Source organism: Agelaius phoeniceus, chromosome 1 (assembly GCF_051311805.1).
Source record: "Agelaius phoeniceus isolate bAgePho1 chromosome 1, bAgePho1.hap1, whole genome shotgun sequence".
Lineage (NCBI taxonomy): Eukaryota > Metazoa > Chordata > Aves > Passeriformes > Icteridae > Agelaius > Agelaius phoeniceus.
The window spans coordinates 26,606,005-26,628,449 of NC_135265.1; the positions used below are offsets into that span (position 1 = coordinate 26,606,005).

Genomic DNA, 22,445 nt, shown 5'->3' on the forward strand with positions numbered 1-22,445 from the left:
CTGAAACTTGACTCTGTATTCCTCTTTAATTCTTTACCCTGGAGTCCTTTCCTCTGTTGGAGGTGTATATTAGATGTTGCTATTGATTTGTCAGTCCCTTCTCTGCAACATGTTGATGTCTGCAAAATAAACCAGGATTCTGCTCCTCAAACTCTGCTTCAAAGTTGAAATTACATTATTCTACTTTTCCCAATTTTATATGGGTATTTTAGTAGAGAAGGCCTTTGCATGCCTTTATTTAAGCCTTCCTCTTTGTGTTCAGCACATAATGTGTTTCAGCCAGACCACAGGCTGCTCCATGGGTTGGTGTTGTCCAGGGGTCCAAGTTCAGCCTTTGAGGGACCCTCATGGGTCCCTTCATGGGTTTTTAGTATTTTTGTCCTATTTAAGCTACTCATTATTGCTTCTATGTAATCTTCCAGTCCTGAGAGAGGGGATACTGAGCATTTTCTTCTTCAGTCCATGGTTTTATCCCAATTGTTTCCTTGTTTTGTTCTAGGAGTGGAGTTCTTAGCTGCCTTGGAAGATTCTTTTAATCAATTATTGTTGCAAAAAAATTGCTACAAATGATTTTGCTGCTTTTTCTTTTAAGGAAATCATTGGTAACTTAATCAAACATACTCAACTGTTAGGCTGTCTTTAAGGTTGCTAACTGGGAAACTGAAAACAGTTACTGCCCTCTTTGAAGAGAAAGCTTGTCTAATCACAATACAAAGTAGCAGAAAAATATGAAAACATGCTGGATAAATGCTGAAAGGAGTTTCCATCTTTCATTTTCATTGAGAAAAGTTGAAGTTTTGTTAGTTTTTTATGGGTTTTTTTTGATGATTCCTTTCCATTCATAACTTTGTATAAAAGCCTTTTGTGCTTCACTCTGCTCTTGCCTCTTGAACTAAGTTGCTGCATCAACAAGGTAATCTGTCTGACACAAAAATGCCTGATATTTCAAATTGGGTAATAAAGATTAGGTATGTGGCCTTACTGCATACAAATGTATGTAGTGTATGATCTGGAGTGCATGATCACTTGTAACAGCAGAATTTTAGGCAGTTTCTATGAATAGTCAGTACTGAGTTGCCACAGGTCCCCAGTAGGACAAAAAAAGTCTTGTTTGTGGTATCTGTTGGTGAACTATCTATGGTGTCTGTTATGTGAACGTACTGAAAGTTCTGTTATCATATGTTAATTTAACATATTTTGTCTTCATTTTAGATAACACCTTAGAAGACAAAAAGAAAAGACTATGTTCAGTTTCTTCCGAAAAAGTCAGGATTCAAAGAAGGTCACAGTGCCAGAGAGAGAAGCAGATGGATTTGTTATTGTGGGTAAGTGTGCTTCTGTATAAATTGATTCTTTCATCTTTGAAATTTTGATCTTGAAGTTTCTTTGAGATGCTTAGATTAAATGAAATGTTAAGAGAAGCCATGATAAAAATTCTTCAGTATTCTTACTTTTCCTGACAAAGTTAATTTTCCTAGTCTGCTCATTTGGACTAAATAGCTGAAGTTTTATTTTATTTTATTATGAGTCTGAACTCATATTCAGGAGCACTGAAAATGTAGTTTCTTGATTTCCTTTCATGCTGACTGGGGAGATGTTACATCCTTACAAAACAGTAAAGGTCAAAGTTTAGACTTCTAGCTTTATGATTAGAGTTGTGGGAAGGGAATATCTTACTGCAGTTGTTAAAGGACTGGCTTTTCTTCAGATTCCTTCCTTTTCATTTTACCCCCAGACTTTTTGTATTAGAAACCAAGAAGTGCTTATGAATTTCTGGTCATGGTGAATGTAGATGCTCTGTCTCAGAACCTGACCCTTTAGTTTGATAAGAATTAAGCAGTTTAGGGTTTTCAAAGTCTTCTTTTTATTCAAAAACTAATCTGAAGTATACACACCTGTGAATTGGCTAAATTTGGAGCTCTGATCAAGCTCTTACAGTTTTGCAGCTGTAAGAGGTCAGCTTAAGTGTGCAGAAGAGAAAAAAAATTTGCTGTTATGCTGAAACTGATCCTTTTCTTTTTTCTCTTTTGACAATTTGTTTTCCTCCTTGTGAATCTGTCATTATCAATGTTCAGCTTCTGCTGCTCTGATTTACTGACTCATTCTTATCAGGAATCTCACAGTGTTTCTCTGTTTAAGTGTTACTTCTTGAGCATTTTCAAGTTAGAGAAGCCCTTAGATTATTGAAGTCTAACAGTATGAGAGAATATTGGAACCCTTTCTGAGAACTTAGATTTCTGGCAAAAGTTCTCCATTAAAACAAATCTGTTTCACATCTGTGACTGTGTTGTTATGCTTAATGGCTGCTTTCCACTAGATTTTGTTCACCTGCAGCAGTTCTGATGGCTACATCAAGTCACTCCAGCATTTGCACTGTGGAAGGGTCAAAGGAGACACATCATCATCCCCAAAAAGTCTGGAGGCCATTTAGCATTTCAGTTTCTGTAATAGGCAGAATTCTGCACCCAAATGTCCTGATTGTGCATTCAATTTAGCTTCATTCCTTTTTCCTGAAATGCTGTCAGTGACTATTTAAACTTTGTTTACATGAATTCACATAAAATTTATCTGTTAAATATAAATTTAAAAATGATCAATTTCATTTGAGTCTTCTCTTTTTTTTTTTTTTTATTTTTTGCTCAGACAGAAGTTAATTTTGCTGTCTGCAATGAAATGGACTGCACTGGCAGAAGAGCTGCCATCAACCTTATCAGTGAAGCATATCACTGTCTTGCAAGACAAATGTAGTTGTAGAATTATGGGTCAGAACTTGAGTAGATATTTATCTGGAAGGGGTGTTCTTGTCTAGGAACAGTGTCACTGGGAAAAAAAAAAACCCAAACCACAACACTTAGCCATTCTGTTAGTTACTATTTTGGTACTCAGATGGAATGTTCTGAAGCTTTTCTAAACTGGTGTAAAATATTCTAGAAATCCAATAGGAAATATCTTTAACACATCTCAGTAGCAGATTTCTAGGACCATTAGTGTGAATATTACTGTAGGCAGTGAACGCTCTCAGAGGGAGTGAGAATTTAATTTCTGACATTTTAAGCTGGTTCTTAAACCCGGTCTTTCATTCAGAGCATATAAGAACAAAAAGCCTAGTTCACCAATCTACTGTGGACATGGGAGGAATCTTTCTATTTGAAAAAGTAAATCTATTTCTATTTGAAAAAGTGAGAAGAAAATTCAGTGCTTTACTGAGAAAGCTCCATCACAGCTATTGCCGTGGCAAATCCTGAGAATGATCTTTCCTTTCCTTTCCTTTCCTTTCCTTTCCTTTCCTTTCCTTTCCTTTCCTTTCCTTTCCTTTCCTTTCCTTTCCTTTCCTTTCCTTTCCTTTCCTTTCCTTTCCTTTCCTTTCCTTTCCTTTCCTTTCCTTTCCTTTCCTTTCCTTTCCTTTCCTTTCCTTTCCTTTCCTTTCCTTTCCTTTTTTCTTTTCATAACTTCTCCAAGTCTTGTTATAAATTACTATATTTGAAATCCATCTTTTCCTTGTAAAGCATCAATGCATTTGGGAATTCAGTGTCTGACTAGAAAGGTGACTCATAAAAACAGCAGAATCAACAAAACCAACTTTGCAGCCTAGCAGCTGAAAGAAATTCTCTATTTTAGCTTTTGGGGTAAATATTGCATGTGTGGGAGTCAAGCAAAAATAATTTGTAATTCTCTCTCTACAAAATAAATATAAAATATCATTTCCTACCAGAGACTAAAACATTTTTATGCCTAACTACCAGTTCACTTATTTTCTGGGTTCTCATCTCTTTACTGGTCATCTCATCTCTTCACGAAGCTGTAAAAATGGTGCATGTTCTATAACAAGCAGAACTGTTACTCTGAAAAGGGAAAAGAGGCTTATGAAATAGGCATAACACATGCAGTTGTTTTTGATGAGTGAATCAAATGCAGAAATATGGAAAAATGTTTCAGAGGCTTCTCTTTTTCAGAGAAAAATGTTTCATCACAAATTGTTTTTAATGTTAAAATTCTGAAAGCCAGAATTAAGAAAACAAGTAATTTGGAGTTAGCTTGGGAATCTTGGAGAGTAGTGGTTCTTTAGGAATTCCTCACGTTTTATGGCTTTCATAATATAAAATGAATTCCAACCTACCATTCATTGCTAGCCTTAGAGAAAAATACAGTTTTAAGGCATTTTGGTTTGGCACACAACTAAAAATCTCCCAGCAGTTCTTAAAGATCCAAATGTCTTGTAGTCCTAATCTCAGTCTAAGATCAGGAACTGAAAAACTGAGACAGCAATGCTGCTTCCCATCTGTGATTGGCAAGACAGTCAGAAACTCTGCAAAATCCCCCTGGTGCTGATGGTGCAACTGGGGTGGGTGGTTTTTCCTTGAAGCAACTGAAAGATCATAGAATCATAGAATGGTTTGGGTTGGAAGGCACTTTTAAAGATCATTTAGTCCCATCCTGCCTCCATGGGGATGAACATCCTTCAATAAACCTTGTTGTTCAAAGCTCTGTGCAGCCTGACTTGGAACACGACTTTTCTGGGCAACCTATTCCAGCGTCTCATCACCCTCATCATTAAAAAAATCATATAAATAACTAAAATCAATTTGAATATTGTTCTGTGGGTCCTCTTTCAAAAGGACTGAGAGAAGTTAATTTTGGCTTTAGGTGTGGTTTAAGAGCCCGATGTGCAGGGTCTTGTTTACTTTTCTAGACAGAATTGCAGTGAGCCAGAGGGAGGGAGCAGCAAATGCTGGTGGCTCCAGCAGGCAGGTGAGCCTGCAGCCCAGCAAGGGTGCCAAGGGCACAGGGGCTTGGGCACAGACCTCACTGAGGAGCAGGGCAGTGCCACACTCCCTGGACAAGGACACCACAGCTCTGGGGACAGTGACTGGGGCCAGCCGAGACCTCGGTGCCAGACACTTCTGCAGGGATCAGACACATCTGAGGCCAGGCCAGGAAGTTGGGTCAGAGCATTGTGGTCACCCAGGTTCCCAGGCATCCCTGCAGGCTGCTTTTGGCAGGGACCAGGGAATGAGGCTTCTCCCAGAGCTCTCTGCCTGGCCCTGATGGGTGTGCTCAGGCTGCATGGTGTCTGTGCTGGCCATGGGCACAGAGAGACAGAGCCCTGGCACTGGGAAGGGGCTGCTGAGACCCGTGCTGTGCTCAGGGCTGGACAGCCAGGAGGGTTGTGTTGTCTCCCACTGTGTCTGCAGGCAGCACAGCTCTCTGAGGAACTCTTGATCTGTCCTTTGACCATGCCTGAGTTCAAGGCTTTGTTTACTTTTGACTTGTGATTTAAAGGGAAATCTGTTCCATGGATTTAAGAGTTGTTGGGTTTTGTTTTGTTTTCTCTCAGGAATTTTTTGATGTTGGGTATTGAAATGGAGTAAATGGTTTGGAGAAGCAGCTCAGTTATAGGTGCTGACAAACCTGATTTTTAAACACATAACTTCTGTTTTCTTTCCTGAACCTAGGACAGATTTCACTTTCATTTTTTAACATGTAAATTAACATGGGCTGTCATTTCAGAGCTCTGCTCTCAGCTTCAGGAGCAGACCTCTTAAACAAGTGGTAGGGAGTATTGATACTTACAGGGAGCACTTAAGTGTCACCTAAAGGTTGTTTTCTGAGATTGAGAAACTTTGTAATGAAGTTTTTCAGTGAGGAAGTACCTAAGGAAAAGTGAACAGGCACAGGACTCTCATCAGAGTAGAGTGATTGTCACAGACGCAGGGAGGCTGTGGCCATGGTAAGAAAGTTTGGCAGGAATTTTGTACTTAATATACACTTCTGCACTGTGAACCTCCATTCTTCCTACTGGGCTTTCCTAGAGCTATCTAGGACACCCATCTCGAATTTATGAGCAATTTTTGGTTTAATGCTTATTTGTTAATATTTATCCCTAATGGAGTAAGCATGATTTTTGCCTGTCAAGTTTCCTGTCAATAGAAAATAGTCACAGACATAAAGAAATTAAGGGTTTTGAAACTCTTCCAAATAAATAGAATGATCTGTGATATTTAAATGAGTCTTGGATTTGTTCAATTAATCAGTGTCCCTTCTGTTTCAATGATGATGTCTGAAGAGAGGAAACTCTACAGAGCAAATGTGTTCAGCCTTGCACCAGCATCTAAAATGTCATAGGAAAGGAGGTAGGAACTACTGTTTTTCATTCTCTGAGATGAAATACAGAATGAGGCAAATATTTCTTCCATATTAAAAATACGGAAAAGAACTGGTACTAATACCAGTTGAAAAGTAAAAAATTTGGGAACTTTTTGTGAGAAGTGAGATGTTGTTGCTTTCATTATTACAACCTGCTATGCCAAAGTCAGGAACATAATGGGCTGCAAAATGAATACACAGGGAGTTTGATAAATGGATGATAACAGGTATTCTTATCTTAAAATTTCGTGGCCAGGTATGACTTACTCCTCTAAGTTAATCTCAGCAAGGCATTTGATCTTTGGCTTATTTCAAATGAGGTACTTGCACCTTCCTCTGATGTATTCAGTATCTATATTGTTGAGTTAAATCAGTATTATAATTCCTTCTTAGGGGATCATCCTCATCTGTAGGCAGGAGTACCCTCACTCCTCTGTGAACCTGTGAAAAGTATGATTTGCATCCAGATGAAAGCTTCCCTTTGTCTACTGCCCTTATATTGCAGAAGGACATCCTTAACAAATGGGAACTCTCCTGTACTGAAGATACCAAAAAGTAAAATAATAAGCCCAAGTCAGCTTTTAGTTTTGGAAATCTAGATTGTTTTTCCAAAGAACAATTTTATGAATACTTGTTCCTCTCCAAATTGCAGTTTCTGTTTTGCCATGAATTTACTCTGCATGCAGGTAGTTTTTTGGAGTACTTTGGATAAAAGTGCATATTTGAATTAAGTGACACCCCCAGTGTTGCCCAACGTGGAAAAAGGCCTTACAATTGGATCCTTACAGTTTCCATATTGATCTTAGTAGTAGAGATCTCTACATGTATTTTGTAAGAACCCCTTAAATGTTTGCCTCTGAGAGAAATGTGTATATATATAAATTTTCTGGAGTGAATCTGTTATTAAATGGAAATTTAATATATTGATACTCCTGAAATAAAGGAGTACCCCCATACTAGTTCATTACTGCAAATCAAATACTTTTTCTGCTTTCTTCCCTCTGCATACACACCTCAAAGATTAAATGCATCAAGAGATTTGTAAAATCTTAGTGTTACTGCTGCTGTTTGTTTTCCAGGAGTTAGTAGTAATGTGTAGTAAGTCCCTGTAAATGTCTACTTTGCTTTTTCATTAATATTTAAGGAACTTTTGAGTGGTGTTAGTAAGGAAGGTTGGGCTGCAGTGTTTTAAAATATACTGCTACATTAAAGAAATGTACAAGGCATTGTGCCAGTTGGAAAAAAGCAGTGTCTCCATGTCCTTTCATTTTCTGCATCAATGGGCTTACATTACCTATTTTTTATGTAACAGGAAGCACTTGTGTAGTTACTTCCAACCTTATAGTTTTTGAATAACCAAGCTACTGTTTTTTTATGGGTTTTGAGGTTAAAATACTTAATACTAACTTTATAGTAATCTGAGATTTGGGGATATCTGTTAATACTTTTATCTAAAGAATATTTTATACGTGTAAGTGAACTCTTTTGATGCCCACTGGGAAGTTACAGTATTTGAAGTGACCTCTTTCCTGAAGTGCTGCTTTATGTTTTTTTTTTACTTAAAAACCACGGTAGTTCATCTGGGCATTGAATTTTGCAGCCAGAGTTGATTGAAGAGGGAGGAGGAGGAGGAATTCAGAAGAAATAGTCCTCTCCTGTTACCGATCCTTAGTTGCATAAGGAGGTAATGTCTCCACTTCATTCAGTGATGAAGTCAAACGAATCTCTTTGGGACTAATTTTGCACAAAAACAACCTGCACTTTTCAGTGGTGCCGCTAGATGGGGATTTCCCTCGGATTCAGGGCTCCCAGGGCTTTGCTCTCCCCCTTTCACACACAAAAGTGCAGTAGTAGTAATTATCAGTGCACCATTTGATTAGACTGTAGGTTTTCAAGAGATTTATAAAAAGCTTTTTAAAGCCTAATATCAAATCTATAATGACATTCCAACCTAATAAAAACAATGAAGCTTGAAATGTTGACAGCATGTATCTAGATGTTGGCTTGTAATTCGTTCCAAACAGATCTGTTGAGGCCCATGTGGGACCTAAATAACACAAAGAAGTAAATTTGCATATTTTACAGCAGGGGGAAAAAACAGAATGCAAAAACATGAATAATTAGGAGCACAAGCTTCATGCTATATTAATACTGTTGAAAAGCATGTGTTGATTGTATTCTGAAAGCCAGTAGTGATTTGGTTGAGTGAACTCAGTCAGCATCTCTTATGCAGATTAAAGGATCTGGGTTACAGAACAACTGAAATTCATTGTTTTGCTGTATAAGGAGGTATATTTCTTAAAGGAAATGCTTTTTTTCCTCTTGGATTCTATGCAGCAGAAGGAGCCTTTCTCTTTAATGCATCATCAAAGAATGTTTTTGTTCACAAATGACTGTGCATTTCTTCATTTATTTGTACACCTCTAGATTTTAAAAACAGTTCTCTCAGCCACAAATCAGATGTTAGTATATTTAGCACTTTAGTATACATGACCTACTTACTTTTGATTCCACATAATTTCTCTTCCTTTTGCTTTCTAGGGCTTGAGCCCCTGGAACATACTTATGATGCTTTCATGCTATAAATTTATTATTTTTAAATTTGCAGCAAATGCCCTTCTCAAAATATTAGCATACAGGCCAGTTTTAAATCTGAATATTGTGAATGGTTGTGTTGGCTTCTGTTGATTGTAACATAAATGTGTAGCATGCTTTTTATGAAAGAAAAGGTTATTTATGTAAAAATGGTAAATAGTATCAAAAGTGATTTATTGTTTGCTTTGGCTGAATATTGTCTTGGCCCCTTAACTCACAACTATCTTCAAAAATTACCTGGTTTTGACCATGGACTCAAGGGAGGAGAAAAGAAAGAAGATGAAGACTTCTTGTTTAACTTGTTTTCATGCTGGCAAGAAAGAATTATGTGCTGCTGTAGCAAGCAGCTTTATTTTGGGGCTTGAAGAGACAAAAATGCACAGAACCAAACACTTGCATTCTGTCTAGTAAGCACACCTTCTTAATTTGCATAACCAAAGGAAGAAAATGGTAAAATGTAGCTGTCTTTTTAGAAGTTGATGTAATTGTAAGAGGTTAAAGAGGCATCTGGCAAAAGGTTGTTTTGAGGTCACACATGCATCTGGCAGTTTGCTGCCAGTCCTCTAAGAAAATATTGGTTGGGGTTGCATTCCTGTTTTTCATATTAACTGCCTTCAGACTTGATGTATAATAGTCACTTTCTACAATCCAGGTCTCCAAAGTGCTCCTCAGAGGTTTGGTCCTACTGATTTTAATTTTTGCAAATACTGATGGAAGCAGAATATGCTTAAGTAAGAAAATCCTTTTTTTGCTAGAAATTTTTTTCTGAGAAAAGCTGAAGACTTTTTTGGACATGCCTGGTCTACAATGATGTGTTTACATAGCTGAGATTGTATTCTTTAACCTTTCTTCTAGTAGGGTGATCACTTTTGACACCTGGCTTCTGACAGTTTTTACTCCCATATGTAGAAGGTCACTCTCTAGTAGCAGTGCCATAGTCTATTGGCCTATATAGCATTCTTTCAGCAATTTGAAGTTGAAATACACAAAAGGAAAATAGCTATTGCCTACTGTAAAACAGAGTAAAACCAGTAAAATATAGTGTAAAAGTATGGATTTTCAAATGCTGGTTGTAAACTTTGTTTCCCAGAACACGCTGGTCATTAAATCCCTTTTAGAATTAAAAGTTTCTTTGCTTTATAATGCAAAGAAAATAGTTCAGGGTATGAGAACATATTTTTAGGCCAAGACTGATTTTCCTATGTACAGTAGACTCACAGCTACAGCTAACTGAAAAACAGGAGGTGAAAAATGTGTTGCAGGGGCACAAGTTGATGTTCTGGCAAGTGATAAATTCAGGTTGAAGTCCCTCTTTCAGCAATTTACAGCATACTTACATGATCATTCCTTGCAAAGAGGGCCCTAGTCATTAGCTCATGCAATCTCTGCCTTTCTGGTTGGAGTCATTCATACTTCTACAGATATTAATCAGTGTTCATTTTCTCAGAAGGAAATGTAATGTTGAACTGATTTTACACACACCCCTCACTATCTCTGGCAAATAAATGTTTTTGTAATTTTTTTTTTCAGTGGAAGAAGAAAAATTAAAATTACTTTCCCAAAGATAGACTGTCTTTATTATTTTTAATTAGATATTATAAAGAAACTCAAGAAAGTTTTGTTCTGTGTTTTACAAGTGCTTCAAATCAGTCATATCATAGGCCTCAAGGTGAAATAGTAACATAAGTGTAAGGCTTTTCCTTAAAAATGAAAGGTGGCTTGTTGTCTTGGCCAGAAAGATGTGGGTTTTTTAGCTGCTCCTTCTTGGTATACTAGTTGAGTACATTTTCAGTACATTTCAGGAAAAATGAATTAAAGGATATAGGGAACTTACCCATTCAGTTATTTTGCATTTCAGTGCTACTTCATCTGGTTTTGCACTAACATGTCTTTGGAGGTTACCAAAAATATAATGTGCTTTCTGATGTCTGCTCACAGAGCTGAATAATCTTCAGCTTTTACATAGTGCTTTCCTCCACAAATGAGGGTTCTGTGGACAACAATGACATTTACTCTCTTTCTTCAGTCAAAAAGAAGCATTTGCACACAACATTGACCATGGCTTGCTGGGGAAATTATGCACTAATCATTATGTTCTGACATGATCATTTAACTCTGTGCTTTTTGCATCTTTTAGGAAATCTCCACTAATTTTAGTAAATTAGTGCTATTTCCATTGTCATGGGGATATCCTACATGACAATAAAAAATAAGGAAGAACATAACTACCTCCTAGAACTAGTGGGCTGATTCATTTGTGCAGTTTGTTTATCTGTTAGCACACCCCCTGCTGTTAGTAGTTACCATTTACACTACAGGATATAATCCCAGCCTTAATTCTGTACATTGTTTCCTCAATTTACACATGGTTATTTGCTATAAAAACTGTGTATATGGCAAAAATTATAATGGACAGAAAATACTTCAAAAGCTTAAGTTGATTTAACTCAGAATATTGGTACAGTGTGTTTCTCTCTCTTCTCTCTCTTTCCTCTTCCCAGCAGTTGACATAAATGTGGGACTTCAAATTCATTCAGCAGATAAATACAATCTCTTCATTTCCTTCTTGTTTTTGCCAGGGTGGCTAGGTGAAGTTAGGGGAACATGGGTTAGGTGGATATGGATTTGGTATTTTCTCTATAAGAATACAAGTACAAACTGTAGGGAAATCTCACAGTTGGAAGTATTGAGTTGTCAGTGGTGAGGCTCATTTGTTTTGGTGCTTTGGTTTCTTGTGGCATTTTTTGTGGGTTTTGTTTGTCTTTTTCTTTCAGTTACCCCCAGATTAAAAATTATGTTTTTGAGCATATAACTGCCATGTGCAATACACATTTTTTTTCAGTTACATTGGGCAAGTTTCCTCAAAATGATCCAAAGTCACAGACCTTTCCAGGAACAAAACAAAGCAAACCAGAAAAGATTCTCGCTGTTAGACTGTATAATTTAAAGTATCTTTTTGCTGAGATCTGTCTGGAGCAGCAGTATACTGCAGTTGTTCAGGATTTAAACTCACAATTGTCGTACTCCCAGGTGAATAAGGGAGAGCAACAATTCAAAACCCATAATATTAATTTTTGTCCTTATTACAGTTAGTTTGAAACTTCAGGGCTTTTTGAGAGAGATGGAATGGAACTGGCTATTTCTTTGCCATTTTATTTTTCAATGGGAACCTGATTCTTTCTGAATTATTTCACCCATAGGTCTTGCAGAAGGGCAGGACTACAGAAGATTTGCTTTACAAAAACATTAGAAAAGCTAGTGGAGCAGAAAGCATTCAATATTATCTTTAAAAGATTCTTATTAAATACACATGCACCCTTCATTAGGAGGCAAACTTGTGGAGAGGATTTTTTTGGTTGGAACTGTTTTCTTTTACTAACCCACAAGTTATGTCAACATTCTTATAAAAAGATGCACGAAGAGCTTTCATTAGGTCTAAATACTGACTCCAGTTGAATATAAACTCCAGTTGGATATACCAGCTCTTATGGACATTTACTTCTACTTTACCACTGAGCAACCCAAAGGTGAGACCCAGTAAAGAACAAGTAGCAGTTTTCAATTCATGTACTATGTTTTTAAAAAATAGGAAAGAGTGAACCAAGAAGTAGAATTAAGCATCTCTGAAATTTCGTTTACAAAATCTGTTTAGAGCATATTTGCCTAAAATGACCTACTGGCAAAAAGCAGAGACCAGCAATAAGCATGAATGCTTGGTATGCTGCAGAGTTGAAGTGTCTGAATCAAGGCACCATGCATCACACTGCAACAATACCTCAAGCACATCTGTCCACTTGACTCAAGACCAAAAGCTGAAGTTACAGCATGTTCTTCTTTGTTGAAATATGTTTGGTGTGTATTTGTGCTTATTCAAGCATTCATCTGAGAAGCAGGAGAGCTCAGCTCGAGCTCTGCATAGGCTGAGTGCGGTCAGATGCACATCATCCAGCATCAAGGTCTAAAAGTCCAGTGAGAGGACTCCCAGTGTTTATACTGTTTTCAGAGTGGGTCTACTTCAATAATGCAAAACACAGGAGCTTCTCTGATACTGCATGAGTCATTGAACTTAAGTGGCCTGTGAGTACGAAAATGGGAATATTGATCTCTGCTCCCTGGCCCATGTGTGTGGTGCTTTTTTTATTTCTTAAAATGAAGTTACTAAAGCTTTTGAAAAAAAAAGTCAGCATAAAGAGACATAACGTGGTGCCAGCGTCTAGGGATCAGGCTCAGACTTGTTCTGATTCGTTTTACTTCTGTCCCAGGCAACCTTTCCTCTTGGGCTGAACCAGGTCCAGCTTCCAAAGAAAGGGGAGAAAGGTTCCCAAGGCAATTAAAGTGTAGCTGACAGAGAGAGCTCCCTGTGGCAGCCAGGAGTTTGGATATCATCAGACTACAGGGACCAGATTTCAGGTCCATTGTTTCTTGAGTAGGCTGGTTTAGAGGGTGAGGGTAAAAGCAGTATCTGCTCTCCTTTTCCCTGGAAATTAAAACAAGGGGAATGTGCCCATCATGTCTGAAACATGCAGTGGGAAATGTCAGGGGAGACATGAGTTAAGCTGCTTCCCAATCCCGGACACTGGTGCAGAAGTGACAGCTACTGAGTTTGGGTTCCTAATGCATTTTGTGGCTTTTAGGACAGCTGCTTTCTTAGATTATTGTTTCAAGTATTCCTTTGTAGGCTTCCTACCACTTCTAATCTTGTTGATAGCAAAATATGCATACTGTGTGAAGATAATGAGTTGTGCTTTGTTATAATACGCTTTTCATTTAAAGTAGCATTAACAGCAGTCAAATTCTATACATGCAACTCCTTGCTATTACACCACCTTTTTAGGAGTATTAAGAAACTTGTAAAACAAAGAAGGGAGCAAAATAATTGAGCATCATACTTGTGAGTGATATTCAACTTGTGACAGCCATGAATGCATTCATTAGCTGTCAAAATTTGATTTTCAAAAGCCCTATTTTGTTGCTGGACAGTGTGTGCAGGCACAGCTGTTTGGCGGAAGAGGGTGCATTTTGTTTGTGCATATTCCTTCTGCTGGCTTTGTGACCCAGTGGGCAGGGGCTCCCAGCCCTCCTGGGGGGCTGACAGTGCTGGCTGGTAAAAGAAATGGAATCTTGTTCTGTGTAAAATAATAGTATCATAGAATATGCTGAGTTGGAAGAGAGCCACAAAGATCAAGTCCAATTCCTCATCCTGCAGAGAGTTGCACCGTGTGCCCGAGAGCGTTGTCCAAACACTTCTTGAACTGTATAAGCCATGGTGCTGTGACCACTTCCCTGGGGAGCCTGTTCCAGAGCCCAGCCACCCTCTGGGTGAAAAACCTTTGTCTAATATCCAACCTAAAGCACCCCTATCACAAGTTCAGGCCATTCCCTCCAGTTCTGTCACTGGTCACCCAGGGAAGAGATCAGGATCTGTCCCTTCTTTTCCCCTCATGAGGAAGTTGTAACTGCAATGAGGTTTCCCCTCAGTCTCCTCTTCTTCAGACTGAACAGACCAAGTGACCTCAGCCACTGCTCTTATGGCTTCCCCTCAAGGCCCTTCACCATCTTTGCTGCCCTCCTTTGGGCACTGTGTAACAGCTTAATGTCTTTTTTATATTGTGGCACCCAAAGCTGCACACATTATTCAAGGTGAGGCCACCCCAGCTCAGAGCAGAGCAGGACAATCCCCTCCCTTGCCTGGCTGGTGATGCTGGGCCTGATGTCCCCAGCACAGGGGTGGCCCTCCTGGCTGCCAGGGCACTGCTGACTCATATTTAACCTCCTGTCAACCAGGACTCCCAGGTCCCTTTCTGTGGTACTGCTCTCCAGGCTCTCATTCCCCAGTCTGTCTGTACATCCAGGGTTGCCCCATCCCAGGTGCAGAATCTGGCACTTCCCCTTGTTAAATTTCATACAGTTGGTGATTGCCCTGTTCTCTAATTTGTTGAGGTCTCTCTGCAGGGCCTCCCTGCCTTTGAGGGGTTAACAGCTCCTCCCAGTTTTGTATTATCTGCAAACTTGCTGAGTATCCTTTCAAGTCTTGTGTCCAGGTCTTCAATAAAGAGGTTGAAGAGCACAGGGCCAAGGATGGAGCCTGCAGAACCCCACTAGTGACAGGTCACCAGTCTGATGTCACCCCGTTCACTGTAACCCTTTGTGCCCGACCCCTGAGCCAGCTGTTCACACATTGCATGATGTGTTAATCCAGCTTAATGCTGGGCATTTTCTCCAAAAGGATCCTGTGGAGACAGTATTGAAAGCTTTTCTGAAATCCAAAAAGTTACATCAACTGGCTTCCCTTCCCTGACCAACTAGGTAAAGTAAAACTTTATAGTAAAAAAAGTAAAACTATAGTGCAGTAAAAGCTGTCCAGCACATTCTGATTTCAAGTTTGATTATAAGAAGTCATTAAGAACTTCAGATTAAATGTTCTTAAAATTTTACTTACTTGGATATTGCTTTTTTGAGGTTTTTAAACCTGTAACACTCAGTACTGCTGTGGAAGTTGGTCTAAATTTGTTCAGGGCCATAGTCCAATAGTGTTTGTCTTGTCTTTATCCTTATATTCCTGAGCTAATTTGCCTTGCAATGTTTGGGTTTTTTTGCAGTCTTCTATTTTAACACAGAAAGGCAATACTTTTTTTTATACTTTTCTTTAAAGACTCCCCTCCCCCTCAATTTCTCATTATATCTTTTACTGGTTGAGCAGTACAGGCTCATACCTGCTTAATGTCAGCAGGTATCTTTCAGCTGCACACCTTGCATACTGACCTTTGTAACAGATACTCTTGAGCAAGAAATGTTTTCTTTTCTATTTGATGAATCAGATGTAAATCGAAGGATGTCTGTGTTATTGTTTTGTTTTCTTATTTCAGAAGGTGTTATATCTGTAAGTGGTCTTGTCTACTACTTCCTTTCTCTCTTTTTTCCTGCCCTTTCCCTTGGGTCCAGTGAAACTTCTGAATCCTCTGGGTTTATATTTCTTTAAGTCTTCAGCACATTCCTGGCAGCATAAGCCATCTGTTTGCTTACATTCTGTAGCTAAAGTCAATGAACTTCTTGTGCAGGGAATGAATTATGAAGTTAAGACATTTCTGGTGAGAACATGTCTAGGCACTTTTGATCTTGACTCTGGAGATCCGGCTTAACACGGGGTACAAATGAACAAACTCTAAGAGGCTCTTGTTTTAAACCTTCTATTTCCATTCTACTCCTGCTATTTCCATTCTACTACTGATGACTTTCCTCATGTAGACCCCCTGTTACCGTTACCAACTGGAGAGTGACCAACCCTTAATCTTGTTATCTGTCTGTGTGACTTTAAGTGGTGTAAGTGCTCTGACATGATACCTGCAGTGTTAAGGACCAGCTGATTGATGTAGTGTTTCAGGAGTCCGGTCTATTCTGCCCTTTTGAGAGGACTGAGCCATGTACTACACTGACATGCTGCAAGCAGATGGTGAAGGCTGATGTACTGTGAGGATATTCTTTGACTTTTGCTTTATGTCTGGTAGGCTTTTTATTACAGTGAAACCACCCAAAAGAACAGAACCCGTGTTGAAAAAAACTGACGGTTGCTGAGTTCAGGATTTTAAGTGAATTATTTAAGATAACTAAATAGATAAATGCTATATAAACTGCCTCCAGAAATCATCTGAAGGTCAGAACAAAATGTTATAAAATGTCCTCGTCCTTCCTTCTTTCTTTCAAAACAGCAGCTTCCAACTAGAACTGATATTCTGAATTATAAATTGAATGATGTGTATGAAACCTAGTTATGAAGTACAACGTGCAGGTAAACAGGATAAGTAATGTGACCTTACTTGCTTTAGAAACATGCTGAAATGCTAGTCAAGCAGAAGCAGAAATCCCCTGAAGTGTATTTACTTTGGCCATTTGTTAAAATCCTGTCTTTAGATATTCCTTACTTCTGACATATTTATTATCAAAAGACAGAAGATTTTCAGCTTGTGCACTTGATGGACAAAGAGGTATCCAAGAGCTTTCTATATTCTTAGACTCCCCATACTCTAGTAAAAAGTTATTTTAGCTCTTAAATAAAAACATCTTATTTGTACACATTACTGCAGACCCCAAGGATAACCATCTAAGAGATGCAGTGAAGCAGCTCAGGGACAGTTTGTAGATTCCCATTAAACCTTTAGGATGAGTTTACTTGGGGCTGTGTCTGTGGCCCCAAGAACAGTTTGTAGATTCCCATTAAGGCTTTAGGATAAGTTTACTTGGGGCTGTGTCTGTGGCCTTCCTACTTTTTCAAGGTGCATTTATGTATTATGTTATTTTTGTTGGTAAACCTGAGGTTTCCTTACTGGTGAGCATAATTCACGCTACAGTCAGGGTGGAAGTGTTTGGATGTTTTGGATGTAAATTTTTGTAGATAGATCAAATAAATACAGTTTGAAGGAAGAGCACTGCACATGGGTAGGCTTTGTTATATTTTACCTTATTGTGAACTGAATGTCTGGTTACCATTTTTCCCCCTGTAAGTTCCATCTGTATTTTAGCATGGGAGGGTCATGTTGTCTTTTCCCCCCCTGCTTACACAATGGAGCAGACACAGTAGACAGTGGTATTGACTCTTACAGAACACTACTAAAACTTTACTGCATGTACACCACCTGCTTCTGAACAAAATATTTCTAGCAATCCATATGTATGTTCTTTTCTATTACCACTTAATTGCTTTCTGAACAGTGAACTGAAAGAAGAGCTTCAATTAAAATAAGTGTGTGCAGCAGAGAAAAATTTGGTGTAATATTAAAGGGGAGAACATTCAAAGATAAATGTGGAGTTAATAAATGAAGTGGAGCTCCACAGTTCTTGACCATCCCCTGTGATGTCTTCTAAGGGGAGGATTCTCAAGCAGTCAAATAACAGGAAAACGGTGAGAAAAAGACTGAATAACTGGTTTGGTCTCAAAGCACCATTTAACTCTTGTGTCCTGCTGTTCTTCTTCAATGAGAAAATACCAGGACAGAGTCAAGTGTGTCAGCATCTTCCATGATGATGCCCTCTTGACAAAGGGGAATTTCAGGATGTTAAACATTGTGTATTATGGAACCATTGCAACTAAATCTGCTGTTAATGGCTTAGAACATGAGAGGAAATGGGAGGGGCACCAAATATGTCTTTGATTTACCTTTGAGCTAACTGATTTCAGGTGGCCAGTCTAGTATGTCTGTCCATGTAACTTAGAGTGCCCTTTTGGCCTCAAAGGTAACAAATTTTAAAATGAAGAGGTAGACACACAGAAAAAGCATATCTTACCAAGACATGGTAGAAAATATTAGCTATCCCTGTTCAAAATTCAACTTCTGTTGTTCATAAGAGTTACATCTCATGGAAACCAATAGCTTTTGGCCAGTTTCCAGACACGTGGGGAAAACTTTAGGTTATAATTATGCTTTACAGCTTCTTTTAATTAAAAAAAAAATAGAAACAACTTCATATTTACCATAATTTACTTGTACCTAAGTGTTTTCATGAAAATAAATACTGTACCAATGTGAAAATTTGGTTCTTAAGAAAGTGAGCTTAATCTTCAGGAGTTCTTTTCTTTTATGTGAATGCATTTCACAGAGATATATGATTATCTGTTCAAATTCTTGGTTTCAAGATTTGACCACAGTAAAGTTTTCTTTCTCTTTGTAAACTGAAAGCAATGATAGTCTACTCAGGAGTATGTTTACCTGTTACTTTTTTCATTGAATGAAAGCTGAAAGTTGATGACATGTATTTTATGTGCAGCTGTCTGTGCATTTTCAATATAGGAGGAAATACAATCAGTTCAGCATGACTGGATTACTATAAATAGTGCTAGAAAATACCTTCATTTCCTCTCCACATTTATTTTTGTCATATGCCTTACTGACTGTAACACATAATGTAACCAAAAGTGGAGTGTTATATTTTTATTTTAAAAATGCAATGTTAAAACACAGAGTGGTGTCTGTATTTGAGAAACAGAACTGTAAAATAGAGCACATCTTATGAAAACATTTTGTGCCTGTTTTGCTCTTTTTTTTTAGGGAGGTAAGGAATTTAATAATTGCAGATAATAGTGATGAAAGCAAGAATGCAATAAATTTTTGTGCTAAAACCATAAAAAGTTATTTTGGGAACTAAGAAGTACATTTCTGCATTAATAGGAAAAATTAAAGATTTCAGTCCTCAGTTTTGTCCTTCTAGTTGAAGCTAATTAGATAAAAATTATTTTACAGTAGTTCTAACATAATATTCTTTCTTAATTGAAAAGTAGAAATTTTAAGGACGGTGGTTATGCTTTCTATATATCATCATCTGCTAAACTAGTGTGATTTGCTGGCTTTTAACTAGGTATCAAAATTATGCATTTTATTAGTCAGATAAGTGCAGGCTGCAATAACCCACTGTGCATAACATGCCTGAAAGGAAAAGCACCTCCCAAAGTCCTCATTCCATTGTGAGCAAACCCCATAGAGCCTCCTCTCCCATGGCTTTACTGCTCACTAGCCTTAGCCCTGCTCCCTTACCCTCCTTCAGTCCCATCCCTTCTCCCACAAACCTCTCCTCTCATGGTTGGCAAGGACTGGCACTTCCAGGACTGGCTGGCCTGCTGGTGCCACCCTGGATAAACCTAATGCAGCACTTGCCTCTGGCTCTGATGGGTAGCAGCTGACTCCACAGGCTGCTCACAGCCCTCTAACCCTTGGCTGAGCTGATCAGGCTTAGCAGCTCTGGTTTTGGGACTTGGTTGAAGCTTAATTGACACAGGTCAATGATCACAAAAGTTATTAATGAATAACAAATGGAAACACATAGGCCATCCAACTAAAAAAGCCTTTAAAATAAAAAAAAAGTTTTAGTTGTGTACTGCTTGGTTTTATAAAGAGTAGTCAAGTCTATAATTGCCTCTGTGTTACTAAGAAAGTAACTTTCAGGAGAGCTGCAAAAAGGTTACTTATGTGGAAAACTTTAGCACCAATTTTGTGGAAAACATTAGCACTGATTGTTCCCAGGACTTGATTCTCAGTGTTCTACATGGCAAGTAGGTTTTCCATCATCTGTGCCTGTGCCAGGGGAAGATGACAAGCCATTTAGGCATATAAAAGCTGGATGTTAAGGGGTGTGCCTTCCTGTTATGAAACTTGCTGCAGTCCTCAAATTCAAAGTAGACGAGAATGCATGCAAGACATTGAGAACAATGGAACAAGAGAGTAGGCACTGAAATAAATATGCTGGAATGTAGATTCATCAGGTTGACTTTCTGATGAAATAAAGCTGGGAACTTTGCTGTCCCTAAAATCATGTTATTAGGTGAGTTCTAAGCCTGTGACTAGTGAGCTTACTTGTATGAGTAGGAACAACTATAGTAAACCTATCTGAGAGCAGCCATATGTGAGAAGCTGACCTAAGAGTATGATGAACCAATGATGTTTCATGGATGTATCTTTCAAAAAAAAAAAAAAAAAAAGAAAAGAACAAAACAAAACAAATACCCCAAGAACCAAAACCAAAATAAAAAACAAAAAACCCAACAAAAAAAACAAACAAACAAACAAAAACCCAAAAAACCCAAAAAAATCCCAAAACGCAGGAAAAAAACCAAACAGTTGTTTGGTTTTGCTTTTGTAAATATTTACACTAACTAGATACCTGAATGGTGTGATAGCTCAAATGGAGTCCCTTAAAGGAGGAAAGACAAGTATACAAGAAAAACCTTTAAAAAAGCCCTAAAACCAAACCAAAAAGCATGTTTTTTAAAAATCCTCTAAGCTATGAGCAGGATGCCACTTCATTGTTCCTGAGAGCAGAAGTTCCCATTTAGGATTATAGTGAAGGTGATTGACAATAGATGGATGACGTGTGATGCATAGAGGAAAGAAGTCAAGTCTGCAGAGGTATTGCTTGATAGCTTCAGAGCCATCTAATTTTAAAGCCAAGTGAAATCTAAAGAAAGTAGATCCCTTAGTCCAAGGGCATTGTTGGAGAAAATACTGACATAATGCTTTTATGTCATTATGCTTTTAAATATACAGATGCACTTTTCCACAATTAATTTAGTACTGTATCCCACAGTAAATTCAGGTTGGAGGAGGTTGGAAAATGTACTCCAATGCTAGCATGAAAAATGTCTGATTATCAGCAGACTCAGGTGAAGTTAGAACACTTTGTAAGTCTGCAAAAAAACCCTGTTAGTCTCCTAAAAGAATATTCATCATGTGTATTTCTACTCCATGTGTGGACTCATCTTTTTTCTCCTTCCTTCCTGTTGAACAAGATAGCTTTCACTAAGAATTGCAAAGTTGCAATATGATTAAGTGGTTTTTAGAATGTGTAACAATTTCATATACTTGATACATTGAGATAAAGTGGTTAATATTTCCTATAGACAGTACCTTCAAATTTATTTTTAGTAAAATGTAAGTATTAAGAATTCCCAAGTGGTGAACAAAGCAGATGTCACCCTGAATGTTTACAGTGGCGAGTTTTAGCTTGTACCAACTGACTGGGAAGAAGACCTTCCTTTCAGTTTCTGTTCATAACTTGTGAGAATGAAACAGTGGAACTGGTTTGATATCAAAACAGTTCATCCATGTACTTTGCCTATATTGCTGTATTCCTTTCACTGTGTAAACTGTGCTAAATTTGGGGGACCTCGAAAATAATAGAATAGAATAGCTGAGTAAGGGCAGAGCAGATCCCAAACAATTGCCCATTTCCTGAAATCTTTGTACAGAATTTGGAGGCAAAGCAATTCAAGGAAATGCTCAGTATAAAAATGAGGGAGCTGCAATAATTTATGAGATGGATTGTGTTGAGTAGGTCTAGAAGATTGAGTGTAGGTCTGGCATTGAGAGCTTCTGTTGGCTCTGCTGACTGAAACCTAATTTTAGTGTCAGTTGAGAAAAGGTTGATTGACTTGTCTTTCCCTTTGGTTTTGCACTTCAGTTGATACTGACATTTGGACAATGGTGAGAGTATGCTGTTTGGAGTCTTTCAAGAACGTGAGAAAGTCTCTTAGGCATTCTAGGTCTCTACACTCTCATGTGTTACTGATCCAGATTGCACATGATAGGTCTCTAATAATTACAGATAGTCTTTCATACCTTGTTCCATTTCATCCTGAGTACAAAATGAGGTCTTGTTCTGCTTTGTATTGCACAACAGGTAAGTAGAAGACATCTATGTATATAAATTAAAATAATTGTAGTTTTTAAGTATTCTGTGAGTTGCAGAGCGAGAGCTACACTTGCCTGTTTGGCCACATGCTGGCCACTCTGGTGTCTCAGAACCCACTCTGAGTGGTCATGCTGGTTGTGCCTGCTGATGCATCTCAGGTGAGGATTTCCTAATAACTGGAAGACAAATGGAGTTGTGTTGGTATCCTAGAGGGTGAACTTCTAGGTGGAGTTGTTCTAGGTGGAGCAGTTTCCTCTCTGTGTGCACAGTCCACCAGAGAGAGATGAACATCAGAGCTGGCAGGAAGAGGAGTGATTTGTGCCAGCAGAGGTTTGCCTAGGCCTGCCTTTCGCACCTGAGAGTACAATACCGTGTCAACACCTTTGTGTGTCAAAATCAAGACTGGAGTGGTGGGTGGCTTCTTGTACTCCTGAGTGGAGATCAAGGCCATCACTGTATTTTGAACTTTTTGCTGCTATACCATTGCCTTAGTAAAACCTTGTAGAAGAGAGAATGGTAGTGATATTCCTATG

At 38.3% G+C, this 22,445-nt stretch overlaps 1 protein-coding gene across 9 annotated transcripts in view; it reads left to right on the forward strand.

The window, feature by feature from the left end:
• UMAD1 (UBAP1-MVB12-associated (UMA) domain containing 1) overlaps positions 1-22,445 on the forward strand; it is a 103,377-nt gene that overhangs the window by 6,036 nt on the left and 74,896 nt on the right. For all 9 annotated transcript variants that reach the window (XR_013181349.1, XR_013181356.1, XR_013181358.1 and 6 more), the window contains one exon: positions 1,213-1,325. Coding sequence is in view for 5 of the 9 variants with exons in the window: in XM_077175252.1 (XP_077031367.1) it covers positions 1,244-1,325 (82 nt within the window). In the remaining 4 variants the exon portion in view is untranslated. The remainder of the gene's footprint in view (positions 1-1,212; positions 1,326-22,445) is intronic.